General features: G+C 54.4%; 1 protein-coding gene across 1 annotated transcript in view; it reads left to right on the top strand.

Annotated features, from left to right (window-relative positions):
• Positions 1–14,993, top strand: part of LOC107307746 (chromatin remodeling protein SRCAP-like) — a 33,469-nt gene extending 18,476 nt beyond the window's left edge. Inside the window, exons 8-12 of the mRNA XM_085533320.1 lie at positions 469–655; positions 8,660–8,829; positions 10,273–13,247; positions 13,656–13,805; positions 14,903–14,993. Of these exons, the coding sequence (XP_085389446.1) occupies positions 469–655; positions 8,660–8,829; positions 10,273–13,247; positions 13,656–13,805; positions 14,903–14,946 (3,526 nt within the window). The 3' untranslated portion in view covers positions 14,947–14,993. The remainder of the gene's footprint in view (positions 1–468; positions 656–8,659; positions 8,830–10,272; positions 13,248–13,655; positions 13,806–14,902) is intronic.
• The last annotated feature ends 2,393 nt before the right edge of the window (positions 14,994–17,386 follow it).

The raw sequence follows: 17,386 nt of genomic DNA, 5'->3' as shown, positions 1-17,386 counted from the left end.
CCAAGTCAGCCCCATAAGTGCCTTTTGGGGGTCAAAATGGCCCCATTTTGGGGTCAGATTGGCCCAATTTGGGGTCTTTGGAGGTCAATAACCCCATAGGGGGGGGGATATGGGATATAGGATACCATCACCCCCCAAGTCAGCCCCATAAGTGCCTTTTGGGGGTCTAAATGGCCTCATTTTGGGGTCAGATTGGCCCAATTTGGGGTGTTTGGGGTCAATAACCCCATAGGGGGGGGGATATGGGATATGATCACCCCCTAGCCCCCCAAGTCAGCCCCATAAGTGCCGTTTCCTGCCCCATAGCACCATAAGTGCCTTTTGGGGGTCAAAATGGCCCCATTTTGGGGTCAGATTGGCCCAATTTGGGGTCTCTGGGGGTCGATAACCCCATTGGGGGGGGATATGGGATATAGGATACCATCACCCCCCAAGTCAGCCCCATAAGTGCCGTTTCCTGCCCCATAGCACCAAGGCGACGTTGGCCAGCGGCCACTTCATGAGCGTCATCAACGTCCTGATGCAGCTGCGCAAGGTCTGCAACCATCCCGACCTGTTCGACCCGCGGCCCATCCACTCCCCATTCATCACCGACGGCATCTGCTTCGTTACCGCCTCCCTCGTTATCAGAGCGTTGGACCCAGACCCATTTCAGGTGATAATATGGGGTTATAGGGGGGTTATAGGGCGGTAATGGGGGTTATAGGGGGATTTGGGGGGTATATTAGGGGGATTTGGGGGGTTATAGGGGAATTTGGGGGGTTACAGGGGGATTTGGGGGTAATTGGGGGGTTATAAGGGGATTTGGCGGGTTATAGGGGGGTTATAGGGGGGATTTGGGGAGTAATAGGGGGGTTATAGGGGGGTTATAGGGGGGTTTGGGGGGTTATAGGGGGGTTATAGGGGGATTTGGGGGGTTATAGGGGGGATTTGGGGGTAATTGGGGGGTTATAGGGGGTAATAGGGGGGTATTGGGGGTATCTGCTTCGTTACCGCCTCCCTCGTTATCAGGGCGTTTGACCCAGACCCATTTCAGGTGATAATATGGGGTTATAGGGGGTAATTGGGGGGTTATAGGGGGATTTGGGGGTGTATTGGGGGGTAATGGAGAGGATTTGGGGGTATATTGGGGGTATTGGGGGTATCTGCTTCGTTACCGCGTCCCTCGTTATCAGGGCGTTGGACCCCGACCCATTTCAGGTGATAATATGGGGTTATAGGGGGGTAATTGGGGGTTATAGGGGGGATTTGGGGGGTTATAGGGGTAATTTGGGGGGTTATAGGGGGGTTATAGGGGGATTTGGGGGGTTATAGGGGGATTTGGGGGTAATTGGGGGGTTATAGGGGGATTTGGGGGGTTATAGGGGGGATTTGGGGGGTTATAGGGGGGTCATAGGGGGGATTTGGGGGGTTATAGGGGATTTGGGGGGTTATAGGGGGTTATAGGGGGTAATAGGGGGGTATTGGGGGGTTTATAGGGGGATTTAGGGGGTAATTGGGGGTTATAGGGGGGATTTGGGGGGTTATAGGGGGTATATTGGGGGGTATTGGGGGTATCTGCTTCGTTACCGCATCCCTCGTTATCAGGGCGCTGGACCCCGACCCATTTCAGGGTGATAATGGGGGGTAATAGGGGGGTTATAGGGGGATTTGGGGGTTATAGGGGGGTTATAGGGGTACTTGGGGGGTTATAGGGGTAATTGGGGGGTAATAGGGGAGTATTGGGGGTATCTGCTTCGTTACCGCATCCCTCGTTATCAGGGCGCTGGACCCAGACCCATTTCAGGTGATAATATGGGGTTATAGGGGGGATTTGGGGGGTTATAGGGGGGTTATAGGGGCTATTGGGGGTATTTTGGGGGGTTATAGGGGGGTATTGGGGGTATCTGCTTCGTTACCGCCTCCCTCGTTATCAGGGCGCTGGACCCCGACCCATTTCAGGTGATAATATGGGGTTATAGGGGGGATTTGGGGGGTTATAGGGGGGTTATAGGGGGCTATTGGGGGTATTTTGGGGGGTTATAGGGGGGTATTGGGGGTATCTGCTTCGTTACCGCCTCCCTCGTTATCAGGGCGCTGGACCCAGACCCATTTCAGGTGATAATGGGGGGTTATAGGGGGGTTATAGGGGGGTAATGGGGGTTATAGGGGGGATTTGGGGGTATATTGGGGGGTTATAAGGGGGGATTTGGGGGGTTATAGAGGTAATTGGGGGGTTATAGGGGGTAATTGGGGGGTTATAGAGGGGTAATGGGGGTATATTGGGGGGTATTGGGGGTATCTGCTTTGTTACCGCGTCCCTCGTTATCAGGGCGCTGGACCCAGACCCATTTCAGGTGATAATATGGGGTTATAGGGGGGTAATGGGGGGTTATAGGGGGTTATAGGGGGGTTTTATAGGGGGGATTTGGGGGGTAATAGGGGGCTATAGGGGGGTATTGGGGTATCTGCTTCGTTACCGCCTCCCTCGTTATCAGGGCGCTGGACCCAGACCCATTTCAGGTGATAATGGGGGGTTATAGGGGGGATTTGGGGGGTTATAGGGGGGTAATGGGGGGGATTTGGGGGGTTATAGGGGGGGTAATGGGGGGTATTGGGGGTATCTGCTTCGTTACCGCGTCCTCGTTATCAGGGCGCTGGACCAGACCCATTTCAGGTGATAATATGGGTTATAGGGGGGTAATTGGGGGGTTATAGGGGGATTTGGGGGGTAATAGGGGGGTTATAGGGGGGATTTGGGGGGTTATAGGGGTATATTGGGGGGTATTGGGGGTATCTGCTTCGTTACCGCATCCCTCGTTATCAGGGCACTGGACCCCGACCCATTTCAGGTGATAATATGGGGTTATAGGGGGGATATAGGGGGATTTGGGGGGTTATAGGGGGGTAATGGGGGGGATTTGGGGGTATATTGGGGGGTAATGGGGTATATTGGGGGGTATTGGGGGTATCTGCTTCGTTACCACATCCCTCGTTATCAGGGCGCTGGACCCCGACCCATTTCAGGTGATAATATGGGGTTATAGGGGGGTTATAGGGGGATTTGGGGGGTTATAGGGGGGTTATAGGGGGATTTGGGGGGTTATAGGGGGGTATATTGGGGGGTATTGGGGGTATCTGCTTCGTTACCGCATCCCTCGTTATCAGGGCGCTGGACCCAGACCCATTTCAGGTGATAATATGGGGTTATAGGGGGTAATTGGGGGGTTATAAGGGGGATTTGGGGGGTTATAGGGGGGTAATGGGGTTATTTGAGGGGTTATAGGGGGATTTGGGGGGTTATAGGGGGGATTTGGGGGGTTATAGGGGGGTATTGGGGGTATCTGCTTCGTTACCGCGTCCCTCGTTATCAGGGCGCTGGACCCCGACCCATTTCAGGTGATAATATGGGGTTATAGGGGGGTTATAGGGGGATTTGGGGGGCTATAGGGGGGTAATGGGGGGTTATAGGGGGGTTATAGGGGGATTTGGGGGATTATAGGGGGTATATTGGGGGGTTATAGGGGGGGTATTGGGGTATCTGCTTCGTTACTGCATCCCTCGTTATCAGGGTGCTGGACCCAGACCCATTTCAGGTGATAATGGGGGGTTATAGGGGGGTTATAGGGGGGTAATGGGGGTTATAGGGGGGATTTGGGGGTATATTGGGGGGTTATAGGGGGGATTTGGGGGGTTATAGAGGTAATTGGGGGGTTATAGGGGGTAATTGGGGGGTTATAGAGGGGTAATGGGGGTATATTGGGGGGTATTGGGGGTATCTGCTTTGTTACCGCGTCCCTCGTTATCAGGGCGCTGGACCCAGACCCATTTCAGGTGATAATATGGGGTTATAGGGGGGTAATGGGGGGTTATAGGGGGTTATAGGGGGGTTTTAGGGGGGATTTGGGGGGTAATAGGGGGCTATAGGGGGGTATTGGGGGTATCTGCTTCGTTACCGCCTCCCTCGTTATCAGGGCGCTGGACCCAGACCCATTTCAGGTGATAATGGGGGGTTATAGGGGGGATTTGGGGGGTTATAGGGGGGTAATGGGGGGGATTTGGGGGGTTATAGGGGGGGTAATGGGGGGTATTGGGGGTATCTGCTTCGTTACCGCGTCCCTCGTTATCAGGGCGCTGGACCCAGACCCATTTCAGGTGATAATATGGGGTTATAGGGGGGTAATTGGGGGGTTATAGGGGGATTTGGGGGGTAATAGGGGGGTTATAGGGGGATTTGGGGGGTTATAGGGGTATATTGGGGGGTATTGGGGGTATCTGCTTCGTTACCGCATCCCTCGTTATCAGGGCACTGGACCCCGACCCATTTCAGGTGATAATATGGGGTTATAGGGGGGATATAGGGGGATTTGGGGGGTTATAGGGGGGTAATGGGGGGGATTTGGGGGTATATTGGGGGGTAATGGGGTATATTGGGGGGTATTGGGGGTATCTGCTTCGTTACCACATCCCTCGTTATCAGGGCGCTGGACCCCGACCCATTTCAGGTGATAATATGGGGTTATAGGGGGGTTATAGGGGGATTTGGGGGGTTATAGGGGGGTTATAGGGGGATTTGGGGGGTTATAGGGGGGTATATTGGGGGGTATTGGGGGTATCTGCTTCGTTACCGCATCCCTCGTTATCAGGGCGCTGGACCCAGACCCATTTCAGGTGATAATATGGGGTTATAGGGGGTAATTGGGGGGTTATAAGGGGGATTTGGGGGGTTATAGGGGGGTAATGGGGTTATTTGAGGGGTTATAGGGGGGATTTGGGGGGTTATAGGGGGGATTTGGGGGGTTATAGGGGGGTATTGGGGGTATCTGCTTCGTTACCGCGTCCCTCGTTATCAGGGCGCTGGACCCCGACCCATTTCAGGTGATAATATGGGGTTATAGGGGGGTTATAGGGGGATTTGGGGGGCTATAGGGGGGTAATGGGGGGTTATAGGGGGGTTATAGGGGGATTTGGGGGATTATAGGGGGTATATTGGGGGGTTATAGGGGGGGTATTGGGGTATCTGCTTCGTTACTGCATCCCTCGTTATCAGGGTGCTGGACCCAGACCCATTTCAGGTGATAATGGGGGGTTATAGGGGGGTTATAGGGGGGTAATGGGGGTTATAGGGGGGATTTGGGGGTATATTGGGGGGTTATAGGGGGGATTTGGGGGGTTATAGAGGTAATTGGGGGGTTATAGGGGGTAATTGGGGGGTTATAGAGGGGTAATGGGGGTATATTGGGGGGTATTGGGGGTATCTGCTTTGTTACCGCGTCCCTCGTTATCAGGGCGCTGGACCCAGACCCATTTCAGGTGATAATATGGGGTTATAGGGGGGTAATGGGGGGTTATAGGGGGTTATAGGGGGGTTTTAGGGGGGATTTGGGGGGTAATAGGGGGCTATAGGGGGGTATTGGGGGTATCTGCTTCGTTACCGCCTCCCTCGTTATCAGGGCGCTGGACCCAGACCCATTTCAGGTGATAATGGGGGGTTATAGGGGGGATTTGGGGGGTTATAGGGGGGTAATGGGGGGGATTTGGGGGGTTATAGGGGGGGTAATGGGGGGTATTGGGGGTATCTGCTTCGTTACCGCGTCCCTCGTTATCAGGGCGCTGGACCCAGACCCATTTCAGGTGATAATATGGGGTTATAGGGGGGTAATTGGGGGGTTATAGGGGGATTTGGGGGGTAATAGGGGGGTTATAGGGGGGATTTGGGGGGTTATAGGGGTATATTGGGGGGTATTGGGGGTATCTGCTTCGTTACCGCATCCCTCGTTATCAGGGCACTGGACCCCGACCCATTTCAGGTGATAATATGGGGTTATAGGGGGGATATAGGGGGATTTGGGGGGTTATAGGGGGGTAATGGGGGGGATTTGGGGGTATATTGGGGGGTAATGGGGTATATTGGGGGGTATTGGGGGTATCTGCTTCGTTACCACATCCCTCGTTATCAGGGCGCTGGACCCCGACCCATTTCAGGTGATAATATGGGGTTATAGGGGGGTTATAGGGGGATTTGGGGGGTTATAGGGGGGTTATAGGGGGATTTGGGGGGTTATAGGGGGGTATATTGGGGGGTATTGGGGGTATCTGCTTCGTTACCGCATCCCTCGTTATCAGGGCGCTGGACCCAGACCCATTTCAGGTGATAATATGGGGTTATAGGGGGTAATTGGGGGGTTATAAGGGGGATTTGGGGGGTTATAGGGGGGTAATGGGGTTATTTGAGGGGTTATAGGGGGGATTTGGGGGGTTATAGGGGGGATTTGGGGGGTTATAGGGGGGTATTGGGGGTATCTGCTTCGTTACCGCGTCCCTCGTTATCAGGGCGCTGGACCCCGACCCATTTCAGGTGATAATATGGGGTTATAGGGGGGTTATAGGGGGATTTGGGGGGCTATAGGGGGGTAATGGGGGGTTATAGGGGGGTTATAGGGGGATTTGGGGGATTATAGGGGGTATATTGGGGGGTTATAGGGGGGGTATTGGGGTATCTGCTTCGTTACTGCATCCCTCGTTATCAGGGTGCTGGACCCAGACCCATTTCAGGTGATAATGGGGGGTTATAGGGGGGTTATAGGGGGGTAATGGGGGTTATAGGGGGGATTTGGGGGTATATTGGGGGGTTATAGGGGGGATTTGGGGGGTTATAGAGGTAATTGGGGGGTTATAGGGGGTAATTGGGGGGTTATAGAGGGGTAATGGGGGTATATTGGGGGGTATTGGGGGTATCTGCTTTGTTACCGCGTCCCTCGTTATCAGGGCGCTGGACCCCGACCCATTTCAGGTGATAATATGGGGTTATAGGGGGGTAATGGGGGGTTATAGGGGGTTATAGGGGGGTTTTAGGGGGGATTTGGGGGGTAATAGGGGGCTATAGGGGGGTATTGGGGGTATCTGCTTCGTTACCGCCTCCCTCGTTATCAGGGCGCTGGACCCTGACCCATTTCAGGTGATAATATGGGGTTATAGGGGGGATATAGGGGGTTATAGGGGGGTTATAGGGGGTAATAGGGGGGTTATAAGGGGATTTGGGGGTATATTGGGGGGTTATAGGGGGGGTAATGGGGGTATTGGGGGTATCTGCTTCGTTACCGCGTCCCTCGTTATCAGGGCGCTGGACCCTGACCCATTTCAGGTGATAATGGGGGGCAATGGGGGGATATAGGGGGTAATTGGGGGGTTATAGGGGGGATTTGGGGGGTTATAGGGGGGATTTGGGGGGTTATAGGGGGGTTATAGGGGGGTAATGGGGATTATAGGGGGTTATAGGGGGGATTTGGGGGGTTATAGGGGGATTTGGGTGGTAATTGGGGGGTTATAGGGGGATTTGGGGGGTAATTGGGGGGTTATAGGGGGATTTGGGGGGTAATTGGGGGGTTATAGGGGGGATTTGTGGGGTTATAGGGGGATTTGGGGGATAATGAGGGGGATTTGGGGGGTAATTGGGGGGCTATAGGGGGATTTGGGGCATTATAGGGGGATTTGGGGGGTAATTGGGGGGTTATAGGGGGGATTTGGGGGGTAATTGGGGGGTTATAGGGGGATTTGGGGGGTTATAGGGGGATTTGGGGGGTAATTGGGGGGTTATAGGGGGATTTGGGGGGTAATTGGGGGGTTATAGGGGGGATTTGTGGGGTTATAGGGGGATTTGGGGGATAATGAGGGGGATTTGGGGGGTAATTGGGGGGCTATAGGGGGATTTGGGGCATTATAGGGGGATTTGGGGGGTAATTGGGGGGTTATAGGGGGGATTTGGGGGGTAATTGGGGGGTTATAGGGGGATTTGGGGGGTTATAGGGGGATTTGGGGGGTAATAGGGGGGATTTGGGGGGTTATAGGGGGATTTGGGGGGTAATTGGGGGGTTATAGGGGGGTAATGGGGATTATAGGGGGGATTTGGGGGGTTATAGGGGGGATTTGGGGGGTAATTGGGGGGTTATAGGGGGATAATGGGGTTATAGGGGGTAATTGGGGGGTTATGGGGGGGATTTGGGGGGTTATAGGGGGATTTGGGGGGTAATTGGGGGGTAATAGGGGGGATTTGGGGGGTTATAGGGGGGATTTTGGGGGGTTATAGGGGGATTTTGGGGGGTTATAGGGGGATTTGGGGGGTTATAGGGGGGTTATAAGGGGGATTTGGGGGATAATGAGGGGGATTTGGGGTTAATTGGGGGGTTATAGGGGGATTTGGGGGTAATTGGGGGGGTTATAGGGGGGATTTGGGGGGTTATAGGGGGGTTATAGGGGGGATTTGGGGGGTTATAGGGGGGATTTGGGGGGTTATAGGGGGGATTTGGGGGGCTATAGGGGGATTTGGGGGTATTTGGGGGTATTTGGGGGGGTTATTGGGGTATATGGGGGGTAATGGGAGGGTTTAGGGGTATTTGGGGGGTAATGGGGGGCATTTGGGGGGGAATAGGGGGGATTTGGGGGCCCCCATTGACCCTATTGAGCCCCATTGACCCTATTGTGCCCCATTGACCCTATTGTGCCCCCATTGATCTCATAGTGCCCCCATTGATGTCATAGTGCCCCCATTGATCCTATTGTGCCCCCATTGATCTCATAGTGCCCCCATTGATCTCATAGTGCCCCCATTGATCTCATTGTGCCCCCATTGATCCTATTGTGCCCCCATTGATCTCATTGTGCCCCCATTGATCCCCTATAGCGCGTGGACCTGTCAGCGTTTGACCTGCTCTCATTGGAGGGCCGCGTGTCGCGCTACGCAGCTGATTGGTTCCTGCCTCGCTTCCGGGTCACACGGCGTTTCATTGAGGACGTCGCTGCCGCCCCCGACCCACCACCAAGACCCAAAGCCGTGCGCATGAAGGTCAACCGGTATGGGGGTATATGGGGTTCTATGGGGTTCTATGGGGTTCTATGGGGTTATATGGGGTTATATGGGGTTATATGGGGTTATATAGGGTTATATGGGGTTATATGGGGTTATATGGGGTTATATGGGGGGATATGGGGTTATATGGGGTTATATGGGGTTATATGGGGGTATATGGGGTTATATGGGGTTATATGGGGTTATATGGGGTTATATGGGGTTATATGGGGTTATATGGGGTTATATGGGGGTATATGGGGTTATATGGGGTTATATAGGGTTATGTGGGGTTATGTGGGGTTATATGGGGTTATATGGGGTTATATGGGGTTCTATGGGGTTATATAGGGTTATATGGGGTTATATGGGGTTATATGGGGGTTATATGGGGTGATCTATGGGGTTATATGGGGTTATATGGGGTTATATGGGGTTATATGGGGTTATATGGAGTTACATGGGGTTATATATGGGGTTATATGGGGGGATATGGGGTTATATGGGGTTATATGGGGGGATATGGGGTTATATGGGGTTATATGGGGTTATATAGGGTTATATAGGGTTATATGGGGTTATATGGGGTTATATGGGGTTATATGGGGGATATATGGGGTTATATGGGGTTATATGGGGTTATATGGGGTTATATGGGGATATATGGGGTTATATGGGGTTATATGGGGTTATATAGGGTTATATGGGGTTATATGGGGATATATGGGGTTATATGGGGTTATATGGGGATATATGGGGTTATATGGGGTTATATGGGGATATATGGGGTTATATGGGGTTCTATGGGGTTCTGTGGGGTTCTGTGGGGTTCTATGGGGTTATATGGGGTTATATGGGGTTCTATGGGGTTGTATGGGGTTGTATGGGGTTATATGGGGTTGTATAGGGTTATATAGGGTTATATAGGGTATATATAGGGTATATATAGGGTTATAATGGGGTTATATAGGGTTATATGGGGTTATATGGGGTTATATAGGGTTATATGGGGTTATATAGGGTATATATGGGGTTCTATGGGGTTCTATGGGGTTCTATGGGGTTATATGGGGTTATATGGGGATATATGGGGTTATATGGGGATATATGGGGTTATGTAGGGTATGTATGGGGTTATATGGGGTTCTATGGGGTTCTATGGGGTTCTATGGGGTTATATAGGGCTATATAGGGTTATATGGACCCATATATAGGGTATAGGGTTATATGGACCCATATATAGGGTTATATGGACCCATATATAGGGTTATATAGGGTTATATGGACCCATATATAGGGTTATATTATGTGGGCGTGGCTATGCAAATGCTATGCAAATGAGCCCTGTGTTTAACTTTAGGGGGGGGGTGGGGGATACTGTGTGGCCGTGGGCGTGGCTATGCAAATGCTATGCAAATGCCATGCAAATGATCTCTTTCCTTTCCCAGCATGCTCCAGCCGGTCCCGAAGGCGGAGCCTCGCGCCGTCCTGCTCCTCAACAGCCCCCGCCCCCTCCTCGTCAGCCCCGCCCCCTCGGCCTCCACCAATCAGGGAGTGACCTTGACCCCACAGGGGGTGACCTTGACCAATCAGGGCGTAGCATTGGCGGGGCAGGGCTTAACGTTGACCAATCAGGGCGTAGCGCTGGCCAATCAGAGCGTGGCGTTGGCGGGGCAGGGGGTGACGCTGGCCAATCAGGGGGTGACATTGACGGGGCAGGGGGTGACGTTGGCCAATCAGGGCGTGGCTTTGGCCAATCAGAGCGTAGCGTTGCCTGGGCAGGGTGTGACATTGGCCAATCAGGGCGTGGTGTTGGCTGGGCAGGGGGTAGCGGCCAATCAGAGCGTAGCATCGCCTGGGCAGGCAGTAACGTTGGCCAATCAGGGCGCAATGCTGCCAGGGCAGGGGGTAACGTTGACCAATCAGGGCGTAGTGGTGCCAGGGCAGGGGGTAGCGGCCAATCAGAGCATAGCACTGCCTGGGCAGGGGGTAACGTTGACCAATCAGAGTGTAGCGTTGCCAGGGCAGGGGGTAACGTCGGCCAATCAGAACGTAGTGGTGCCAGGGCAGGGTGTAACGTTGGCCAATCAGAGCGTAGGGCAGGGGGTAACATTGGCCAATCAGAGCGTAGTGGTACAAGGGCAGGGAGTATCATTGGCCAATCAGAGCGTAGCGTTGCCTGGGCAGGCGGTAACACTGGCCAATCAGGGCACAGTGCTGCCAGGGCAGGGGGTAACATTGGCCAATCAGAGCGTAGCATTGCCTGGGCAGGGTGTAACAGCCAATCAGAGTGCAGCATTGTCAGGGCAGGGGGTAACGTTGACCAATCAGGGCTCAACGCTGCCAGGGCAGGGGGTAACATCGGCCAATCAGAGCGTAGCATTGTCAGGGCAGGGGGTAACGTTGACCAATCAGGGCTCAACGCTGCCAGGGCAGGGGGTAACATCGGCCAATCAGAGCGTAGCATTGCCAGGGCAGGGGGTAACATCGGCCAATCAGAGCGTAGCATTGTCAGGGCAGGGGGTAACATCGGCCAATCAGAGCGTAGGGCAGGGGACAACCAGCCTTACAGTCACAGTGACGACCCAGGGGGTCTCTATGGGGTCCCAAGGGGTCCCTATGGGGTCTCAAGGTGTCCCTATGGGGTCTCAGGGGGTCCCTATGGGGTCTCAAGGGGTCTCTATGGGGTCCCAGGGGGTCTCTATGGGGTCTCAGGGGGTCTCTATAGGGTCACAGGGGGTCCCTATAGGGTCCCAAGGGGTCCCTATGGGGTCCCAAGGGGTCCCTATGGGGTCTCAGGGGGTCTCTATAGGGTCTCAAGGGGTCTCTATAGGGTCACAGGGGGTCCCTGTGGGGTCTCAGGGGGTCCCTATGGGGTCTCAAGGGGTCACAGTGGGGTCTCAGGGGGTCCCTATGGGGTCTCAAGGGGTCTCTATAGGGTCACAGGGGGTCCCTGTGGGGTCCCAAGGGGTCTCTATGGGGTCTCAGGGGGTCTCTATGGGGTCTCAAGGGGTCTCTATAGGGTCTCAAGGGGTCTCTATGGGGTCTCAAGGGGTCTCTATAGGGTCTCAGGGGGTCTCTATGGGGTCCCAAGGGGTCACTATGGGGTCCCAAGGGTCACCAGGGGTCTCTATGGGGTCTCATGGAGTCCCTATGGGGTCCCAAGGGGTCACTGTAGGGTCCCAAGGGGTCACTATAGGGTCACAGGGGGTCTCTATGGGGTCACAGGGGGTCTCTATGGGGTCAGCAGGGGCCGCAATAGGGTCCCAGGGGGTCACAGTGGGGTCTGAAGGTGTCCCTATAGGGTCTCAGGGGGTCAATATAGGGTCCCAAGGGGTCCCTATGGGGTCCGAAGGGGTCTCTATGGGGTCTCAAGGTGTCCCTATAGGGTCTCAAGGGGTCTCTATGGGGTCCCAAGGTGTCTCTATAGGGTCTCAAGGGGTCACTATGGGGTCTCAAGGGGTCAATATAGGGACACAGGGGGTCACAGTGGGGTCCCAAGGTGTCTCTATGGGGTCTCAGGGGGTCTCTATGGGGTCCCAGGGGGTCTCTATAGGGTCCCAAGGGGTCACTATAGGGTCCCAGGGGGTCTCTATGGGGTCTCAAGGGGTCTCTATGGGGTCTCAGGGGGTCACTATGGGGTCCCAGGGGGTCTCTATAGGGTCCCAAGGGGTCTCTATGGGGTCTCAAGGGGTCCCTGTAGGGTCTCAGGGGGTCTCTATGGGGTCCCAAGGTGTCCCTATAGGGTCCCAAGGTGTCTCTATGGGGTCTCAAGGGGTCAATATAGGGTCCCAGGGGGTCTCTATGGGGTCCCAGGGGGTCCCTATGGGGTCTCAAGGGGTCTCTATGGGGTCCCAGGGGGTCTCTATAGGGTCCCAAGGGGTCTCTATGGGGTCTCAGGGGGTCCCTATGGGGTCCCAAGGGGTCAATATAGGGTCTCAAGGTGTCCCTATAGGGTCTCAGGGGGTCTCTATGGGGTCCCAGGGGGTCTCTATGGGGTCTCAAGGTGTCCCTATAGGGTCTCAAGGTGTCTCTATGGGGTCCCAAGGGGTCAATATAGGATCTCAAGGGGTCTCTATGGGGTCGCAGGGGGTCTCTATGGGGTCTCAAGGTGTCCCTATAGGGTCCCAAGGGGTCACTATGGGGTCCCAAGGGGTCTCTATGGGGTCCCAGGGGGTCTCTATGGGGTCTCAAGGTGTCCCTATAGGGTCTCAGGGGGTCTCTATGGGGTCTCAGGGGGTCTCTATGGGGTCCCAGGGGGTCTCTATGGGGTCCCCAAGTGTCCCTATGGGGTCCCCCGGGGTCTCAGTGACCCCCAGTGCCCCCCAAGCTCTAGGGCTGAACCTGGGCCTGACCTTGGCCACGCCCCGGGCCACGCCCCCCGCCACCCTATTGGCTGCGGCTCCTGCAGGCCCCGCCCACCGTGAGTATTAACCAATGGGAATGGCTATAGGGAGAGAAGGGGCGGGGCTTATGCATGATTGACGTCCTGGTTGTACAGAAGGGGCGGGGCTTCACAAGGGGGCGGGGCTTGAGAAGTGGAGGGGGTTGTATCAGCCAATGGGAGGGGAAAGGGGGCGGGGCTATGATCAAAAGGGGGCGGGGCTTGAGAAGTGGGGCGGGGCTTGACACAACAGCCAATGGGAAAAGAGAGGGGGCGGAGCTTCGTAAGGAGCCGTGTCCCCGTTGAAGGCGTGGCTTATGGGATTGGGGGGCGGGGCTTGTCACAACAGCCAATAGGAGGAGAGAAGGGGCGGGGCTTGCCCCTGGGGGGGGGGGCTTGTTGCATGTGGGCGTGGCTTAACCCTAAAGTGGGCGTGTCTCTTTGTAGCCCCGCCTCCAGGCTCCCAGCCCCGCCCCCCGGCTCCAAGCCCCGCCCCCCCGAAGCCAGGCTCCGCCCCCTTGGCGGCCATTGCTGTCCCCATGGGGGGGGGCCCCCAGCGGCTCCTATTGGCTCCCGACCTGACGGCCCGGCTGCCCTGTAAGTCCCAAAATGGCTCTTTTTCACCCCAAAATCCCACCCCCTTCATTAACAGGGGGGGGGTCAGTTAATGAGACCCCATAAGATTCACCCTAGACCCCCATAATGCCCCCATAGACCCCTATAAACCCCCCATAGACCCCTATAAACCCCCTATAGACCCCCATAATGCCCCCATAGACCCCCATAATGCCCCCATAGACCCCCATTACCCCCCATAACCCCCCATAGACCCCCATAGACCCCCATCAGCTCATCATAAACCCCCTATAGACCCCCATAGACCCTCATAACCCCCCATAGACCCTCATAGACCCCCATAAGCTCATCATAGACCCCCCATAACCCCCCATAGACCCCCATAACCCCCCCTAGACCCCCATATCCCCCCATAGACCCCCAATAGAGCTCTATAGACCCCCATAGACCCCCCTAAGCTCATCATAGACCCCCATAACCACCCATAGACCCCCATAATACCCCCATAACCCCCCATAGACCCCTATAGACCCCCATAGACCCCCCATAACCCCCCATAGCCCCCCCAATAGACCCCTATAGACCCCCCATATCCCCTCATAGACCCCCATAGACCCCCCATAGACCCTCGTAACCCCCCTAGACCCCCATAATACCCCCATAGAACCCATAGACCCCTATAGACCCCCATAACCCCCCATAGACCCCTCTAGACCCCCATAGACCCCCATAACCCTCTCTAGACCCCCCATAACCCCCTATAGACCCCCATAGACCCCCATATCCCCCCATAGACCCCCCATAGACCCCTATAGACCCCCCATAGACCCCCCATAACCCACTCTAGACCCCCGTAGACCCCTATAGACCCCCTATAGACCCCTCATAGACCCCTATAGACCCCCTATAGACCCTCATAATACCCCCATAACCCCCCATAGACCCCCCATAGACCCCCATATCCCCCCATAGACCCCCATAGACCCCCAATAGAGCTCTATAGACCCCCATAACCCCCTATAGACCCCCATAACTCCCCATAGACACCCCATAGACCCCCATAATACCCCAATAGACCCTTAAATTAACCAAAATCCCCGTTTTTTGCCCCAAACCAGCCGGAGAGCTGCTGTCCATCTCCCACTTGGCCGCCCCACTCTAGACCCCCATAGACCCCCGTAGACCCCCCATAGACCCCCATAACCCCCCATAGACCCCCCATAGACCCCCATAGACCCCCCATAGACCCCCATAGACCCCCATAATACCCCCATAACCCCCCATAGACCCCCATAATACCCCCATAACCCCCCATAACCCCCCATAGACCCCCATAGACCCCCATAAGTTCATCATAGACCCCCATAGACCCCCATAATACCCCCTTACCCCCCCATAACCCTCTCTAGACCCCCATATCCCCCCATAGACCCCTATAGACCCCCTATAGACCCCCCATAGACCCCCATATCCCCCCATAGACCCCCATAGACCCCCAATAGACCCCCATAACTCCCCATAGACCCCCATAGACCCCGTATAGACCCTTAAATTAACCAAAATCCCCCTTTTTCCCCCCAAAATAGCCGGAGAGCTGCTGTCCATCTCCCACTTGGCCGCCCTGGCCCAGCCCCGTCCTTCCTCCCTTGGGGGCGGGGCCGGGGGCGGGGCTGGGGGCGTGGCTTCGTTACCGGCCCCGCCCCCTCCGAGCTCGAATCCGATTGGCTCGTCGCCTCCTCCGGCCCCGCCCACCCAGAAGGCGCTGACCCTCCAACTTCCGGGCGGGGGCAAAGTGCTGGGACCACCCACAGTGAGGGGGATAACGAGTAAGGGTTAATTAGCGGTAATTAATTAGGGGGAATTGGGGGTAATTAGTGGGTAATTAGTGGTAATTAGTGGGTAATGAGGGGCTGGGGGGGTTAATTAGGGCGTTAATTAGGGGCTGGGGGGTTAATTAGGGGGTTAATTAGGGTTAATTGGGGGTAATTAGTGGGAATTGGGGGTAATTAGGGGGTAATTAGTGGGTAATGAGGGGCTGGGGGGGTTAATGAGGGGGTAATTGGGGTTAATTAGGGGTAATTGGGGTTAATTAGGGGGTTAATTATGGGTAATTGGGGGTAATTAGGGTTAATTGGGGGTAATTTGGGGGTTAATTAGGGGTAATTAGGGTTAATTGGGGGTAATTAGTGCTGGGACCCCCCACAGTGAGGGGGATAACGAGTAAGGGTTAATTAGCGGGAATTAATTAGGGTTAATTGGGGGTAATTAGTGGGAATTGGGGGTAATTAGGGGGTAATTAGTGGGTAATGAGGGGCTGGGGGGGTTAATTACGGTGTTAATTAGGGGCTGGGGGGTTAATTAGGGGGTTAATTAGGGGGAAATTAGGGTTAATTGGGGGTAATTAGTGGGAATTGGGGGTAATTAGGGGGTAATTAGTGGGTAATGAGGGGCTGGGGGGTTAATGAGGGGGTAATTGGGGTTAATTAGGGGTAATTGGGGGGTAATTAGTGGGAATTGGGGGTAATTAGGGGGTAATTAGTGGGTGATGAGGGGCTGGGGGGGTTAATGAGGAAGTAATTGGGGTTAATTAGGGGGTTAATTATGGATAATTGGGGGTAATTAGGGTTAATTGGGGGTAATTTGGGGGTTAATTAGGGGTAATTAGGGTTAATTGGGGGGTAATTAGGGTTAATTGGGGGGTAATTAGGGTTAATTGGGGGTAATTAGTGCTGGGGCCACCCACAGTGAGGGGGATAACGAGTAAGGGTTAATTAGGGGGAATTAATTAGGGGGAATTGGGGGTAATTAGTGGGAATTGGGGGTAATTAAGGGGTAATTAGTGGGTAATGAGGGGCTGGGGGGGTTAATTATGGTGTTAATTAGGGGCTGGGGGGTTAATTAGGGGGTTAATTAGGGGGTAATTGGGGTTAATTAGGGGGAAATAGGGGTTAATTAGGGGTAATTAGTGGGAATTGGGGGTAATTAGGGGGTAATTAGTGGGTAATGAGGGGCTGGGGGGGCTAATGAGGGGGTAATTGGGATTAATTAGGGGTAATTGGGGTTAATTAGGGGGTTAATTATGGATAATAGGGGGTAATTAGGGTTAATTGGGGGTAATTAGTGCTGGGGCCACCCACAGTGAGGGGGATAACGAGTAAGGGTTAATTAGCGGGAATTAATTAGGGGTAATTAGGGGTGATTAGTGGGAATTGGGGGTAATTAGGGGGTAATTAGTGGGTAATGAGGGGCTGGGGGGGTTAATTATGGTGTTAATTAGGGGCTGGGGGGGTAATTGGGGGTTAATTAGGGTTAATTGGGGGTAATTAGGGGTAATTGGGGGGTTAATTAGGGTTAATTGGGGGGTAATTAGGGTTAATTGGGGGTAATTAGTGGGAATTGGGGGTAATTAGGGGGTAATTAGTGGGTAATGAGGGGCTGGGGAGGTTAATGAGGGGCTGGGGGGGGTAATTGGGGGGTTAATTGGGGTTAATTAGGGTTAATTGGGGGTAATTAGTGGGAATTGGGGGTAATTAAGGGGTAATTAGTGGGTAATGAGGGGCTGGGGGGGTTAATGAGGGGGTAATTGGGGGGTTAATTAGGGG

Source organism: Coturnix japonica, unplaced genomic scaffold, assembly GCF_054131305.1.
Source record: "Coturnix japonica strain WE unplaced genomic scaffold, WE-NBRP24 Scf058, whole genome shotgun sequence".
Lineage (NCBI taxonomy): Eukaryota > Metazoa > Chordata > Aves > Galliformes > Phasianidae > Coturnix > Coturnix japonica.
This window is presented reverse-complemented; position numbering and strand designations above follow the sequence as displayed.